This window comes from Camelus dromedarius, chromosome 1 (assembly GCF_036321535.1).
Source record: "Camelus dromedarius isolate mCamDro1 chromosome 1, mCamDro1.pat, whole genome shotgun sequence".
NCBI lineage: Eukaryota > Metazoa > Chordata > Mammalia > Artiodactyla > Camelidae > Camelus > Camelus dromedarius.
The window spans coordinates 95,736,403-95,753,444 of record NC_087436.1 but is presented as its reverse complement, the minus strand read 5'-3'; the positions used below and the strand labels follow the sequence as shown (position 1 = coordinate 95,753,444).

The 17,042-nt window shown below is 49.1% G+C and overlaps 1 protein-coding gene across 8 annotated transcripts in view; it reads left to right on the top strand.

The window, feature by feature from the left end:
• Positions 1-15,452, top strand: part of TBC1D1 (TBC1 domain family member 1) — a 192,375-nt gene extending 176,923 nt beyond the window's left edge. For all 8 annotated transcript variants that reach the window (XM_031436029.2, XM_031436020.2, XM_031436072.2 and 5 more), the window contains 3 exons: positions 4,954-5,123; positions 11,342-11,515; positions 14,955-15,452. In XM_031436029.2, the coding sequence (XP_031291889.1) occupies positions 4,954-5,123; positions 11,342-11,515; positions 14,955-15,155 (545 nt within the window). In that variant the 3' untranslated portion in view covers positions 15,156-15,452. The remainder of the gene's footprint in view (positions 1-4,953; positions 5,124-11,341; positions 11,516-14,954) is intronic.
• Positions 15,453-17,042: the final 1,590 nt, after the last annotated feature.

Sequence of the window (17,042 nt, the reverse complement as noted above, 5' to 3'; positions counted from 1 at the left end):
TGACAGCCCTCCTGTTGCAGAGTATTCGGGACTCTCTGAAGCTCATCCTAATGACTTCATAAATAAAGCTGAAGCCACTAAAAGCGGGGTCTTTTTCTTTAGGCTGTCAGGCAGCGGTGGGTCTTGGTGTTTCTTGTGCATAAAGATGCCCGTCTCTGTGTGATTCCTGGGTCCCACAGATCCCCGCTGTACTAAGTGGGTTCATGCCCGGCTGGCTGAGGGCTGAGGGCTCCTCAGATCATAGGCGTGAGGTGGCAACCCAGGGCAGCACTGTGTTGCAATGTCGTTTTCCAGAAGCAGCTGGGGTTTTGCACAGTCCACTTCCTCTATCAGTACTTAAAAGCAAACCATTTTAATAGTAGTTTCCATAGAAAAGGTAGGTTTAAATTTTTTTTTTTTTCTCTATTTAGCATCAGTGACCTTTAGCTCCACAGTGGTGGGTAGCTTCGTTTCAAATCCCAAAGCCTGCCATTCATACACTGTAGGCTTTTTTGGCTTGAGGCCCATTTCATTATAAGGCCTTTATGCCTGGATAAAAGCGAAAAACAAATGGACTTTTGTTAACTAGTCACTGTTTTGTATGTAAGTAGGGGATTCTCAGCTCGCAGTCGGCATAGCTCACGTACAGATGAATAGCTTACCTCAGATTAAGTGTGTGCTACTTGGAGGGGCAGCTGCCAGGGGTGCGCGTGCCTCAGCCCTCCCGTGGTGATTAGTCACAGCTCTCTCCATGTCAGTCCTTCTGTCCGGGTGTCAACATAAGGTAAAAGCACCTCTTCTTATGTTTTTCCAGTTCAGGTGTAGAGGGGTCCCAGGAGAGATGCTTTCTCTGTTCACCTTCTAATGATGTCTACCTTTGGGGAAAAAGCCTGAGAAATAGGACCTAGTTTGCTCCTGGTGGAGGTAGAGGCTGTGTAGTATTGTTAGACTCCTGATGTTTTCTGTAGGATGTGCTGCCAGGTAGGTGAGAGAGGAGGTGGGGTTGAGAAACTGAGGGTTTGGTGCGCGCGCACACACACACATGCCAAAAAACAGAAGACTAATATAGAGAAGAATGCCAAGAGTCTTCAGAATTAAAAAGATGGAAAACAAGATTGTTTAGATGGCCAGGAGAAACGGCTCTTCAGGGAACGTGATGGGGCTGTGGTGATGAGGTGAGTCTCTGTGGAATCTGTGCTGTTGTCCTGCTGCAAGGCTGCCATCATCCTTCATTTTCCCCTGCTCCCCCCATCCCCCCGTTCCTGGGAGGAATGTGGGGGTGTCACAGCTGGAGGACTACGACCTCCCAGAGTTAAGGAGAGAGATTGCTCTTGACAAAGACGAAGGTAGTTGGAAAAGAGATGCAGAATAAGTTCATCTGCTGGCCGCGTGCTTTGCATTGATCATTTCCCCCCAGAGGAAAATTGCGCTTTTGTATCATGGGGAGTTTCAGATAGGGTTCCCATGCACGTTTACACAATAACAGGGCTGCTGCAGTGTCTTCAAAGCAAAGTAGTTATTTGCAATGTTCTCAGCAATTAATTTGCAGAATGGTGGAGTCAGATGAATTTAAGTTTCCCTCTACTTCCTTCCTGATAAACCCCTTTGCCTGTTTCCATGGTTTGAAAAAGGAGAGAAGAAAGGAAGTTGGCCTCAGGGTTGTGAGCAGGGCTGCTGCACCACTGGGAGGCTTAGCAGCTCACTTCCCTATGCAGTGATTTTCAAATGCAGGAAATTAACTCACTTTTCCAAGGAAATTGTTTTTTCATAAAAATTCCAGTATATAAATGTGTAAGGATTGAGAGATGGACAAACATGACAATAATTGGGTTGGAGCAGTTGGTTCATAGGTAACATTTTTCTTTCCTACTACTTAAAAATTACTCAATTTTTAAATTTCCAGAGGAAGAAAAAGGTGCTAATTCTCTTTAAGGGATATAGATATTGCCCCCAAGTGCAATCAAATAAATGTAGGGGCCCCCTCCTCTCAGCAAAACTTTGAGGAGTCCTTCTTTCAACCCTTCAGACACATTCCTTCATTGTGTCCCCAAAGGAAATCCTTATTTGAGGCCCCCTCAGTCTAACAGAAGCTTCTGGAGCTGAGCTCTTCCAGCCTCGCTCATGCAGACCGTCGGCCGGCTTGCTCGTCTTCAGAAGGATGGGCCCCTGGGGTGGCTTCCAGGCATCCTGTGGCTGGCAGCAGTACGAGGGCATCTGCTGGTGGGAATCAGCGTGGTCTTGTCAGTGGCTTTTAAAAAGTGGCTCTTTCCTGTCTAAAGCTAACTAGCCCTCCCTTGCAAGGCTCAAACCCACAACCTGCGTCTCATTTGCATCATCTTGCCAAGGAATGCGCTGACCTGCTCAGAAAAGAGAAAGAGAAAGCCTTCGGTGGCCCTGGTACACGTGCTCTGAGACAGCTGGAGGGGCCTGGCCCGGGTAGAAAGCCCCTCTCGGTCTGGCCCACCCTTTGCCCCACGGCCTGGGCTCTTGCCTTACCTACTCTTTCAGGCTCCTGCGCGTGATGTGGTGCTTTCAGGCCTCTCTGCATTTCCACCTTCTTTTCCTTCTGCTCTGGGCATCACTCCCTGGCTTCTTACCCAGCGAGTTTCTGTTGGTTCTTCAAGGCGAGGTTTGGCAGTCACCTTTCCTTGGGCAGTTTCTTCCCATTTGTTCCTATAACATCCTGGGCATAACTCAACCAAAGTGGTAGTTGGTGTCTCTGCAGTTTCTTTGTTGTGCTTTGTTCATGGCTTACTCCCCATTGCTCAGTACAACACTTGGCATGTATTAGATGCTCAGTGAGTGCTTGTTAAATTAAAGAAACTTCACAGCAGTAAGAAGAGTGCTCTTAAGGTGTTGAGAATAGGGTTAGGAAAGAAACATTTCTTTTTAATTATATTAAATAAAGACAGCCCCAAATGAAATAAACATGCTGAGGGGTAGTTATTTATTTTTTTTTAACATACCAAAAAGAGAATTAAAGGGAAAAAAAAACACCTCTCCAAAGTTCCCTTTGTTTTTAATTCATACAGTTTGGAAAAGTTAAGAATCACAGGAAGCACTCTACTCATAAGTAGATTTGTTACAAAAACCAAGATCCTAAAGGAATAAAACTTTGAAGACCCAAGTTGTTAATCTTAAGAGACAGCGGATGTGGATTGCATATTTGATTACGCTCACGAACATTTCCCAGTCACTGTTTATTTTAATTGGCTGTCCAAATGCAAGGTACTTGCCTCACGGAGTCTGAGCTATAGCAAGTCATTAGCCCGGTAGTAGAGTCCGTTCCCCAGGATCCCTGCACAGCGTTTTGATATTTATTCTGATAGATGCCATCAATTATTATTATGCTGCAAATACTCATACATTGAAAGGAAGTTTTACTGTCTAAACCAAAGAAACTTCAAATTTTGTTTTGTTTTTGGAAACATCATTTCTATTTAAAAATGTTTGCATTATAGAGCTGTTTAAGATCTTTATGCTCCTACAGTGGTGAGTTACATGGGTAGACTGTGTCTTTTCTGTATCAGATGTTTCACAGGAGTAGTCTTCCACAGCACTGCCTGGATACAGGTCCTGCTTCCCTCAAGAAGCTCAAATTTCACAGATAGGATCGGTTTATCTCCCCCACACCCATAGCCATACCTAAGGCGGAGGCAGCGTCCGTCCTTTCTGGTTTCCCAGGGCTGCCCTGAGCCAGGATCTGTTTGCAGTTGTGGGAACAGTGGTCCTGGGCTCTGTAAGGGCAGCTGCTCTCAGGGCTGCACCCAGGCCAGCATCACATCCGCTCACGTGACATCTCCAGGGCTAACTCACCAGCTAGCGCCTGGGTCTCTCCTGAGTACCGTCCGCAAACCACCCTGGGACACCTCTCCTGTCTGCACAGCGGCATCCGGCCTTCACTACGTGGCTTGTTTCTTAATGGCTTTGACATGTCACCCCCTAAACCACCCAGGGAGGCACAGGCTGGGGGTTCTTCTCACCTGCTTTTATCTTCCTTGACTTGCAAATTCCACTTTACAGCTTCTTTGACTCTTTCATTCTCCTGCAGCCAAAAAAAAAAAGAAAAAGAAAGAAAAATATTGACAGTTGCCTCTAATTAGATTTATTCTCTCATCTTTTAAAATTATATTTTTTCTTACATTATTGTTCCAGTTGTTGGGTAACTTTCCAGAATTCAGTCACCCAACAATTAGTTACTGGGGCTGTGGACCCCAGGACATTGGAGTCTTTGGGTGGCTTCAGCCCTGAGGAAGAGGGGCCAGGGCTGGGCTGGCTACTGGGCCACGTGCCCTCCCTCTCCCTGTGCACAGTCGGGCTGGGGATTGTTAACATTTGCTAACCGTTCTAAGAGAAAAGTATGGCGTGAACTAGAAAATACTGACAAAGTTCTTTGAATTCTTCAGAGTTAACAATGTTTTTTATTCCATTATTGTGCTGAAATTCAGTATCCTTGTAAGTATTTAATAATGTACTTTTGCAATGGTTGCAGGCTTATAACAGTTTTTAGAGATCTTTTAATTCAACCCCTTATTTCAAAGCAGAGGAAAAAGGCATTTTTTTTTCACCTTAACAGCGTCAAAAATTAAGATGGAGTATTTGTTAAAATCTTTGTTTTACTCATGAAAACATATGTGTTAGCAATAAACTCCTTGGAAATCCAGAGAATTCCTGGAAAAATAGACTTAATAAAAAGTTTTCTTTTCCACAATTCAACTTTTGAAGTATTTTTAAATTTAATTTTTTTTTGGAGCAGAAAAAGATTTATCTGAACCTGTGACAAATCTCAGCAATATGTTGGTGTAAATATATATATACATTTATTATTTGCAGCATCACCTTGACAGCTGTATCTGACACATCAGCATCTTGCACTTCGGGGTTGCATGTCCCACTGTCCTCCTCAACATCTGGGAAGGGAAATGGACTGGAAATGGTCTTGGTTTAACTTTCTGATTTTCTGTGTTTCTCCAGATATGATCTTTCTTCAGGGATCAGAGGTCATATTTAAAGTGGCTTTAAGTCTGTTGGGAAGTCATAAGCCCTTGATTCTGCAGCACGAAAACCTAGAAACCATAGTTGACTTTATTAAAAGCACACTCCCCAACCTGGGCTTGGTGCAGATGGAAAAGACCATCAGTCAGGTATGACTCAGCCCGGACACTCTGAACGCTCCAGCGATCCTGGATGTGCAGAGCTGAGTTTCTCCTTCCTTTGAGTGGGAGCTGTTTCTTACCACTCTGTGTCCTGAGCAGCATTGCTCAGTGTGTGGGAGGCACGTCGCAGTTACGTGTTCCGTGATTCAATGTGTGTCCGAGTGTGCGTGTGCTGTGAGTGTGTGCATGTGGTAACCAGCACAAACCATCAGTACTTTCTTACAATTAAGTCTACACCCCTCGTCATTTGTTCTTCTGAAATACATACATTTTTATTCAACGTAGGCTTTTGTAAAATGAGTGCTAAGATATTTGTGCTGAATGGTTTTAACTGGAATTTTCTAAAAATAACTTGTTGATACAGAGTTGTGATGAGTATATTCTATAGGTTTGTTCCATGATGTGTGTGTGTTTTTAATAGACTTCAATTCCACATCTGTGGTCTCAGTACCTCTGGTTTCTGTGTTCAGTAGAACCATAACTCTGAAATGTGAAAGGCTGAGGGTGAAGCGAGCTGGTCATTGCAGCTAGACCAGTGGTCTGGGCTAGGAGTGGGAGCATTTTGACTCTGTAATGATTGCTGACCGTGCAGGACTGAGCTGCTGTGCAGAAGGTGAGGTCACCTTCGGAAGTGTGCAGAGGCCGGGTGGCTGGGTGCTCGGAAAGAGATCTCTGCGTCGGGCCTCAGAAGCCTAGAACTAACCTCACCTGCTCCAAATGTAGAGCAATAAGGTAAAAACAAGTTGTGGGATAAAACTATGTTTTAAAAAGTCCTCCTTAGGATTTCTGACAGTCCAAGAGTGGTGGGTTGCACCCAGTTGCAGCATTTGTGGTTTTGTCTGCTACCCTTTCTTAGGTGCTGAGCCCTGAGAAGGAGGCAAGTCTGGCCTGGAAAGGGGAGAGGGCCCCCCAGGGTGCCACTCTCATGTGCCTGTGTGAGGGAGCAGCTCTCTCCTCTCTGCCCTGTCCCCTTTGTTCAAGGAGAGGCTTTTCCTTCCCTGGTGCCTTTCTCTGTGTGAATAGCTCTGGCTTGTTGAGGCCATGCTCTTTGGCAGGTTCTGTGTGAATCTGCACATACACACATGATCTCATTTGATCATGACTGTGTTCCTGAGAGGGCAGGTGGTTTTAACCCACTAGCAACCTAGGGCTGAGTGGTTAATTAGCTTCCCACAGCCACGCCTCTGCGAAGTGGAAAGGTGGGGTTGCAGACTCAGGCCCTCTCAGACCTTCAAACGCCCAGTGGCTGCTCTGCCCCACCATGTGCCACAGGGTGTTGTTCATCGGTTTGCTGTATTTTAACCCGTATTCTGAGACTGAATTCTCCACCCTTTACTTCTTTACTTTCTGATACTTACATGCATTTACTCCCTTTTTGAGCTTTCATTGCGTGCACTTCCGTGTTTTGGCTGCAGGGGCAGACGCCCGAGCCTTGGTTCCCTAAACTGCACTCCACGCCAGTGAGTGCCCTGACCTGGAGCCTGGGGCCTGGCTCTACGGCAGGCAGCCTCCCTGATGTTGTTTACCTCCTGGATGTTGAGCACAGAAAAAAAAAATTCCGTTTCCCTCCCCTTTTCTGTAAAGGATACTTACTGAGTCTACAAGGCTGCCTTCACATGTTGGAAGTATAGAAAGAGACGCAGTGTGGAGAGAGGACAGTTTTGTGTGTGTCCCTGAATGGCTTCTGTTTGGAACCTGGCATCCTTTACTCCGCTGGTTCCTTAACACCCCTGGGGCATGGTGTATGGCATCATTATCCCCATTTGTATAGATGGGTCCCTGGGCTCAGAGGGAGTGACATCCCCAGCACCTTGTGCAGAGGGACAGAGCCAAGAGTGTGCTGTGCTCTTGGACACCGAAGCCCATCCTGTGCAGGAAACGAGTGTGTGACCCAGTAATTTCAAGTGTGGTGTGAGCTCCAGCAGTGCTCGTGCAAGGGCGGTGCCGGGCCATGCAAGGAGTGTGCAGGGAGCAGGGCTGGCAGCAGTTGTGGGTTGAGTTGGGTGGGGCCTGAAGAGTGTGCTGAGAAGATGGGGTGGCCACACCTTTCTGCAGGGGCCGGAGAGGAAGCGTTTTAGGCTGTGAGGGCCGTAAGGACACATAAGGTCACCTGCAGCCTGAAGGCAACCACAGCCGGTATGTGTCGGAATGCAGTGACCGTGCTGCAGTGCGGCTTTATTGACAGCACACAGTGGGACAGCCTTGGTCCAGGGCTGTAGTCACTCGGCTCCCTCCGTACTTCACTGGATACACCAAGGTACGGGAGCGAGAGTTCTGGGTGCCCCGCAGGGTGCAGTTTTTTCCCGGGAGGCGAGGGCATTGGAAGTGGAGTGTGGGGAACACAAATCTCCATCTTGAGGTCCAGGTCTTCATCCTGCCACAAGTCCCAATGGGAAACAAGACATAACGGCAGGCAGCTCTCTGCCCTCCCTCCTTCCCTCCCACGTGTTCCATCTGGAACTTGACCTCTGAGGGCTGGCTTTCTGCCTTCCGGCTGCCTCCTCTCCTCTCCCCTCCCCTCCCTGCAGAGGGTGCGCTGGTCTCAAGTTCTTCTCAGAGATGAGGCCTGAGGTGCAGTGCGATTTCTCTGCAGCCTTCGGGGAGCCCTCAGGCTGGAATCTTGGCGTCCCCAGGGTGGGTGTGGTAGCTGCTTTCCCTGCACACGGCGGAGTGTGTTGTCCTGTATGTGGAGGGGCACAGTCGGGGTGGGCCTCTGTGATAGCCACAGCCCCATCTCATTAAATGCCCCTCTGTGGGGGCCTCAGCCTGAGTGGCTGGGCACAGTCCACATCCCGCTGGGAGACAGTAACCAAGGGCAGGGCCCTGGCGCTCCCGCTCGGCACAGATGGGCAGGAGCAGCCGTCGGCGGGGCAGGGGGTGGGCAGGTCCAGACCTTCCAGAGCCCAGGATGCAGAGGCAGGGTCTGAAGGCTCTGTGGTAGCTCCTCAGTGTGACTTAACTGTCAGTTGAATGTAAGCCATAAAAATCCCCTCAGAAGAAGGGGGGAAGCCCGGGGAATAAACCGAAGGGAAGAGAAAGGAGGGTCAAGGTCGAGGTCTCGGAGCAGCGAGTGCCATCTGCCTGTGCAGCCCCAGTTCCATGTGGGGAGGAGAACAGGTGGAGGGGCTTGGGAGGCAGGGTGAGCAGCCTACTTCCAGCATCCTTTGGGCCGTGTTCAAAGTCAGGCCCCAGACCAGCACCGGCATCTTAACGTGTAGGAACTTCTGCAGAATCAGGGCCCTTCCCCAGACCTGCTCAGTCAGAACCTGCGTTTTCAGCGAGAGCCCCAGGGGATCCACATGCAGGGAGCATCAGAAAGCTGTGTCGTGGCCACTCCGGAATGAACACACCAGGCGATCCTCTGCTCTAGTTGAGCTTGTAGGAGAGAAGCCAGGATCTTCACAAAGTCTCTTTGTTCAGAAGACGCTCTCTGCAGTCCCAGTGGCCAGGCTGCCCCTTCTGCTGTGGGAGGAGCCCTCGTGCTTGGGCGGTTTGCGCTGTTGAGAATTAGTTTTCTAAAAGTCCAGTCAGTGCCGTACAGAGGGTGGGGTACGCAGGGAGGAGTATGTTACCACTGGCATTGCTTAGAAGTGCTGGCATGTGGGGATAATAAAAAGCAGATCACCTTTTGGTTGGGTTTATTATTGTCTTTAAGTTCACTGCAGACACTGCGCCCTTATTTCCGATACGGGAGGACTGCCTGCAGCCCTTGGTACGCCACCAAGACCGCCAGGCTCGGGGGTTCGGGTGCGGGGCGGAAAGTATGTGACTAGTTCTGCAGCTGGCAGGGTAAATGGCCTCATTACAGAGTGTCCACAGACAGCAGAGAAACACTGAAGAGCAGAGGGGCCAAGAACAGAAATGGATATACTGTATCTGGCACATTCTTATGTTGCTAATGGCATTGTATGTTGATTATTCCCATTTGGGAAGCAATTTGGTAATGTATTTCATGGGCCAGTATTCATACCCTTTGCCTCAGTAATCCCATTTCTTGGAATATATGCTTAGGAAATAATCCAAAATATGGGAAAAGCCATACATATGAGCATGTTGAGAGTTGTCTTTTATAACAACAAAAACTTGCAAGTAACTGGATACCCAACACATGATGAATGGATTAACACGGTTGTTAATTCATCGAGTTGGTAGAATACCAGGAAGCCTTTTATAGTTTCGGTTATAAGAAGGTGCAGCAACGTGAAGAAGCGTTGTTCGAGGACCAGGGCTCTCCTGTCACCAGCAGCCACACACTGCCATAGTCGGGCATACATTCCCAGGCACAACTGCAAAGTCAAGGGCTCCAAGTGTTTTGGCAGCCAGGAGATAATGATGCAATTAAGCAAAGATGATTATGACCCGGGATGGTTCCTAGGGATTAATGGAAGCCTGAAACAGCGCTCTGCCTTGTGCACAGCTGAGAGCCATTAACCTTAGCTGTGCGTCAATCTGCATCAAAGGCCAGAGGTTCCATTCCCAGGTTTTCCAGGTTGGGAGCTCATTTAAAAATCTCTGTGGAAGAAGGAAAGTTGTGTGAATGACATTTATTCTGCACCATATTTGTAATTACACACCCATGCCACAGCAATCTCGGTTTTATTGTGTGCGGTTTTGACTCTGTTTGAACTGTTCAGAAGTTCCATGATGTGGCACCCCTTGTGATTTTGCTGCAGCACAAGGTTGAGTGTGAGAGATTTTGCGACAAGCATGTGGAAGCCAAGTGGGCACCAGCTCAACTGGCTGCCAGGCATGTGTCTCACAATTCCCACAGCGGTGCTGGGAGGCCGTGGTTATCACCCTCATGTTGGAGGCCAGGAACTGAGGCCAGGAGAGGGCAAGTAACTTGCTCAAGGTCATTCAAGGAGTCACCAGCCCAGCTCCGCTGGAGGACTGACTCAAATCCTCTGAGTCAGTTTTCTTGACTGTGGAATAGATAATCCCTGCTGACCTCGTGGTCCTCTGAGGGACAGCAGAGGGTCACATCAGTACAGTCGACTGCGTGCGTGCACACACGCCACATATACAATATGTATAACTAGTTTTTCAGCCTAGAATGACTTTGTGCCTAATTAGTATTAGCCATTGAATTAAATTGAAAATCAGGAAGCTGAAAAATTAATCTTAAGGAAGAGAAAATAAGATTGCTGGGAATGGTGAGAAAGTAAACATGGTTTTTGAAAGTTGATTTCAGGGAAGATAGGAGTCGCCTGTGTTTGAATGCTAATGGGATGCTATCAAGGGAAATGAGGTTTTCATTGATTTTTTTAACTCCGTTGGAATTTCTTAGGGAAATGCAGTGAAGAGTCAGTTTCTGCTTTTATAAAGACCAATTTCATTCTCCAAATGTGTGTTCTGATCATGCTGGCTTTTTTAATATGGTGATTGAATTCTCAGGTTCACACTGGGGCTTCATAGCTGGGGTAGCAGCAGCCTCTGCCTTCTGACCCCCTCTTTGGCCCTGCCTCCATCAAGCTTACTCACTGGGAGAAAGTTCAAACGTGAACAGCTCACTCACTTGTGCACTTTGGGGTTGTTTTTCACACGAGTGGTTTTTTCATCACTGTTACTATTATGGGAAGGAAGGCAACTCAGGCATTGTTTCGTATTCACTCATCTGTGTGGGTGACATTTGGGTTTTGGCTCATTTCTGCATATCTTATGTGCAGAGGAGGGTTGTTCAGTAAACAGTTCCATTACTTAGCTGTTTTGTAACTCTGAAAACCCAGCTGAACTATAATTAAACTTTGACCTAGTGACTGGGCAGATAGGGCTGTGATTCTCTGTTCTCTTCTGTCTCTGACCCCATTGTTGCTGATCTAACCTAACAGAATTTTTAGAGAAAATGGCTGTGTAAGTACTGAAACAAGAATTTAAAATAAATTGTTGTAAACCTTTTAAAAAATAAGGTTTTGGCTTTTGGAATATGAGTGCTAGAGACCCACACTTACTATTACCTTGGGCTTATTTTTAAATGCTTCTTATATCCTCTCTTCCCAAGTGAAGTTACCACCTTCTCAGTTCAGGAGCTTTCCTTGTTTGTCGGTAGTCAGTATCAGGCGGCATCAGGTGCTTGGTTGGATGCCCATAGACATGGCTCTGTGTGTGTGTGTGTGTGTGTGTGTGTCCGTGTCCGTGTGTGTGTGAGAGAGAGCAAGAGAGAGATTTTTCTCATCCTCAGTGCCTGATGACTTTTCTGTACATAACAGGTGTTTGAGATGGACATCTCAAAACAGCTACAAGCTTACGAAGTTGAGTACCATGTGCTTCAAGAAGAACTTATCGATTCCTCTCCTCTCAGTGACAACCAAAGAATGGACAAATTAGAGAAAACCAACAGCAGCTTACGCAAACAGAACCTTGACCTCCTGGAACAACTGCAGGTAGAGCGTGTTTGCGAGGCCACCTCCTGACCCGAGAGTGTGTGGTGGTTCATTAACTCACCAGAGGCCCCGCGGGCCAGGTTTTCCCATGACCGTTCTCTCCTGGCTTGTTTGCAGTGGGGATCAAAGGTAGCCTAGGAGAATTGTTCCTTTTTATTAGGAAGCAGACAGATTATCCTTTGCTGAGGTCAGACGCTCCTGGCACTTCCTGAGTAGCCGTTTCTGCACTCAGCCCTTCAGGAGACAGACCCAGAGGTGAACTGGGTGCAGCAGTGCTGTTAGCCGAACGCCAGCAGCCGTGCTTTGAGTGGTGACGAGAGAATCAGAAGCATGAGCTTTCATGAGCGAAACCGGCTAGATCCACAGAGTGATGCCAAGTGAGGAAAGTGCCACAGAATCTACCTAATAAAATAAACCAGAGTCCCTGGTGCAAATACAAAGATTTGGTTAATGAAGGACACAGTCCCCCCCTCTAGCAGCTTCCGTTTTAACATGGATCAACGTGGGTGAGGACATCCAGTAGAAAGGCAGACCCAGACCGCGCAGGCAGAAGGGCAAGGTGGAGACCTGGATGCTGCCGGGTGCGTGTTCCCCATGCCGCCCCCCGGGCAGACTGCTGACCTGCTCTGTTCTGTCCCTCGAGTGTGAGACAAGGACAGAGAGATACCTAACTGCTCAGCACAGCTCCTTTACCTGTCAGATGGAGTAAAGTAAGCACACAGTCTACTTTTTAAATGTCATAAATGGGTGGTAATGCTGTTACTGGTGAGGAATTATTTCTGGTGGGGTGTTAAAAATTATATTTGAGCTGCTGCAGAGAAAAATTTGTTTTTTTCCCCCAAAATATGTATTCTGTGGTGTTCCTGGACTGTCTTTAGAATAAGCTTTCCATCCTGGTCTAAGCCTCTTTACTTTTCTCCGTGGAAAGTTGCTGCTTTGCAGACACAGGCTTGGCAGTGATGGGAGAGAGGCCATCATTTGGGAGTTTAAATCAGCCCTTGTTTAAAATGTACTCCTCCCGATAGGGGTTTACCCGAGTGGAACCTAGTCAACATTTACCGTAGAGGAACAAAGGAAAGGCTTTCCCTACTCGGTCCTGACTACCAGTCACGTTCTGAAAGTTAGTTGCTTTCCCCTCTCAGACTGAGATGTCCTAGCTGAGAATATGTCTTTGTGGCTGCCTGGATGCAGTCTCTCCAGGATGGAATGGCTGTAACCTGAAAGGGAGGCCGGGGGATGAAGAGCTGGTCTGCCTGTAAGGGTCTGCAGTACAGGTGGTCATTTAAAATGCCTTCCAGACAGTTGGCCCCTGAACTGTAGCATGCTGGAAACATTCCTGGCAAAGCTCAGATCTGCACTGGAAGCATTTGTCTCATTAAGATAGCACTCAAATAAAAGATTTGTTTTATTGGGCTAATACCCGTGTGGGTTTTCTTGTGATGAGGAAGGGAAGGAATTTCGTGCTGCTTTTGTGATACTGCACCCCTTTTGTGAAGACAGGGAGTTGTGAAAAGCTGCTCAGATATCTGCAGCCCTCAAGGCAGGCGTCAGGCTGTCCGTGGCGATAACAGATGTTCTCCTTGGAGTGCTGACCAAGGGCTCTTGGGGTGTGTCAGTTTGTGGGTGCCTGAATGTAGTTTTCCCATTACTCTTAGAGTCATGTGGACTTACTGTCTTTCAGCCAGACTGCATAAGTTCTGTCAGACTCACACCTCTTTTCACTTTTTTTTTTTTAAAACAGTTTTCAGAGTCCCGGGATAGGTGTTCAGTGCAGTGTTTAATTTTCAAACCTAAATCTTTGGTTTTTTCCCCAGAGCATCAAAATGGACCAGTTTCCTGGCTTTGTTCCATTCATATAGTTGTTAGACCTACCAAAGTCCCATTTATTTTCTTGTTAAACACCTAAGGATGGTGTCTGGCAGCTGGAGACACACTGTCCAGCCTCCTTTGTCCAGCAGCATGCATGAGACGATTGCATAGACATGCCTAGCGGTGCTGGATGGTAAGGGATATGCGTTTTCCATGGCAGGCAGCTACCAGGCATTGAGTGCACGAGCGAGGTGCTGGGGGAGGCCAGACCCCCATGCACGTTGAGGCGTGCTTGCTCCCGTGAGAGCTGCATTCTCGTGAGGAGAGACCTGGCGTTGAGGCAGAACAGTAAACGACCGTGCACATGAGCTCACTGCTAAGCCAGGAGGTACTGCGGGGAGTGCTTTGGACTTCAGCGGGGCAGCCCTTCGAGGGGGTGAGGCGGGACCCGCTCGCGGGCAGGATTGCGACTTAGGCTCTCAGCCCCTTTTTCTTTCTATTTTGAGTGTTTGTGTCACAGCCAGAGCTACGCTTTGAGTCATGAATTGTCTGTCTGGCACAAGCGTTACCTTGTTCAAAAAACTGTTTCCCTTGTTTTGAAAACGAGACAAAATACGTACCATTTTCCCACCTGAAATCAACAGGGACGTGTAGGGCTGGAGGGTTGAAGGCGCCACGCGGTGCCTCACTGACCCCATGACCTGCGCGCCCGGGAACACGGCTATGAGCCGGGACAGGCCAGGGGGCCCGGGGACAGCAGTGCGCGGAGGCCGGGACAGGCGGGGGGGCCCGGGGACAGCAACGCGGGGACAGCAGCCCATGGAGGCCAGGGCTGGTGGTTGTCTGCGTCGCCAGAGCCAGCCCGCTTGTGCCTGGGGAGCCGGCCCCAGGGGATTAGAGAAAGGAGAGTCGGTTACTAGGGAGAAGCACCTGGAGGTTCTGCCTCACCCTGATTGTGTGCTTAGGACGCAGATGGGTGGGCGCAAGGACACTGCTCGTGTCTGGTCGGTGAGGCTGTGAGCAGGGACTTCTCAGCAGAGCCAGGCCAGCTGAGCGCTCCACACACACGTCCTGGGGGAAATGCCTGTGTCCTTGACGGGTGATGTCTTGTCACTGCAGGGCAGGTAAAGACTAGAGAGCTGTTACTACTTGGGCCTTCACGTAGAAACCATTTTGATGTCAGTTTGTACATGTAAAGTATTTGTCAGAATGGGCCAGACCGTGCTGCAGTGATAAATGACTCTGCATCTCAGTGGCTTCCCACCACAGAAGTCTTTTTGTCCCCACAGCGCCACCTCTTCTCCACGGGGCATTATTTGGCCATATCAGAGCTGTCCCCACCATGGTGGGTGACTTAGGGGTTGGGCTCCCTCTGCTTTGTGAAGCCGCTGTCTCCACATGCAGCCTCCACAGCAGCCACTGCTGGAAGGTCTCAGGGTAGCCCAGCCTCCCCCAGAGGGGACCTGGGAGAGGCAGTCTTCCCCTGGGGCCGAAGTGATGGTGAACTCAGAGAGATGCGGCTGCTGAAATATGGCTCCAGCCCCCGGGCTGGACGGCACAGCGTGCGGGGTCCAGCTCTGCTGTGTCTCCCTGGGCAGTTAACATTCTCATTTCTTCTGTTCTTCTCCAGGTGGCGAATGGGAGGATCCAAAGCCTCGAAGCCACCATTGAGAGGCTCCTGACCAGTGAGAGCAAGCTGAAGCAGGCCACCCTGGCCTTAGAGCTGGAGCGGTCGGCCCTGCTGCAGACGGTGGCGCAGCTCCAGGGGCAGATGGCGGAGCTGAGCGGCCCGGAGCCTGAGCACGCACCGCCCGAGCCCGTGGGCGACTGACCGTCATCGCCCAGCTCCGTGGGAGACGTGGCCGCCACCCGAACACTGTCCAGGCCTTAACTGAGAGAGACGGACGGAAGACGCTGGAGGGAGAGAGCGGAGCGTGGCGCGTGCTTCTCAGGGAGGACGCTGGCTTGCCGGCATCCAGAGTCTTCTGGGCTGAGACTTGCGGCACCTGGGCAAATGCCCCGGTGTTCTTGTTGTTGTTTAGGTTCTGATTCGTCCCTTCTCCAGTCCTGATTTCTGTACTCGGTAGATTTAGATGGCGTGGACACCAATAAATGCACCTTTATGTTCCTTTGTTGTTTCCTTTCTCGGGATCACTGTGTTTATAAAGAGCATTCATAATACGGTGGAATTTCAAAAGCCAGAGAGGCTGGAGATGATTCCTCCCGCAAAGATGTGGGTCCATCGTTCTTCCAAAGGGGGTTTGTGTGACCTACACCTTCAGCATCACTGGTGGGAGCACAGTTGGCCCTTGACCATTCTTGTGGAAGCCTCAGATGACCGTTAGGAAAAATCGAATTTGACGTCTTATTTGAATTTGGCATCTGAAATTTGATCACTGTGCTTGGTACTTAATGAAGTTTGTCTTTTAAGAAGAATAGTTTTGATACATTTTTTTCCTTGGCCTGCAAGTACTGATGAAAGTCATTGTAGATAAATGTTTCAGGGGAAATCATCTGTTTTCAGACCCTGCCAGGGGAGGCTGAGCATGCCACCCGCAGCTGCAGTCTCTGTGGTGTCTGACGCCCACCTTGCAGAGTCATGTGTTCTGCTGCTGTAGGATGTAGTGCAGCCCTGTGTCCCCCTGTGTCTGCACCCCTTGGGACTCTGATTTCCTGGTGAAGTTGCCGAGCACATCAGGGCATTTCAAAGTCTTCAGACTTTCAGCCTGAAATTGCAGTCAAATGTACGGCAGCTGAAAGCAGTTTTTCGAGGTAGGATGTGCATTTTGAATGTAACTCACACCCCTACGACCCCTTCCCTCAGGATGACGAGGACCCTGTGCCTTCAGCTGGCAAAAGGCCTCTCACGGTGGCCCTGGTGTCATCTGGTCGCTGTGCAAGGCTCGTCCCTGTGCTCCTTGAACAGGCGGTGGCGTGAGGGGAGCTGTGTGGGCAGGTTCACTTCACTGACAGCAGAACCACTTCTGGTCGTCACCGCATCATCGCAGCCACGTCTCCTCCATGAGAGGCCTCTTGACTCTCAGCGGAGGGCATCTCTTTGAAGCCTGAGGTGAATGGAAGCATTTTCACACTTGGACTTTTTAGAAAGACTCCCCAGACATTTCCAAGGGAGGCCAACGTGCTGCCCCTGGTGCCTGCGCAGTTGGTTCACACTGGGGACCCTTGCCTGTTCCCCGAACCAGAGGAGAGCAGTTCCTTTTGTGAACTAGGTGACAGCCAGTAACCTTTGCCCTGAGTTGTTCCACCAGCTGTAACTTAGAGGAGCTCACATTTGAGGGCTTCCTTCCACGTATTTTACTGTTTGAATGTTTAAAAATGTTGAATTTTGGACATCTTGTTACCATTACTCAAAAACATCGACTCTGCATTAAATTAGAAACAAGGAAGCAATAAATCATGTCCACACTTTACAGTGTTTGGTGTTTCTTTAACTTTGGGTTTTTGATTTTTAGCCCAGGAGCGAAGGACTGCCCCCCGATCACCTGTGGATCAGTGTGTGTGACTGACTAGCTGGCGGCAAGGCCTCTGAGGGACCGGCGTCTCGTGTTTCTAGTATTGCTACCCACGTGCTTGTGACGTTGCCACCTCTCTGCGCGGTGTGCGTAGTAGGGCTGATGAGACCAGCTGCATGTGTCACGTGCCAGCGAGTGCTGTCATGAGATCGCACGGGGGTGGAGAGGATGGTTGACTCAGGCCT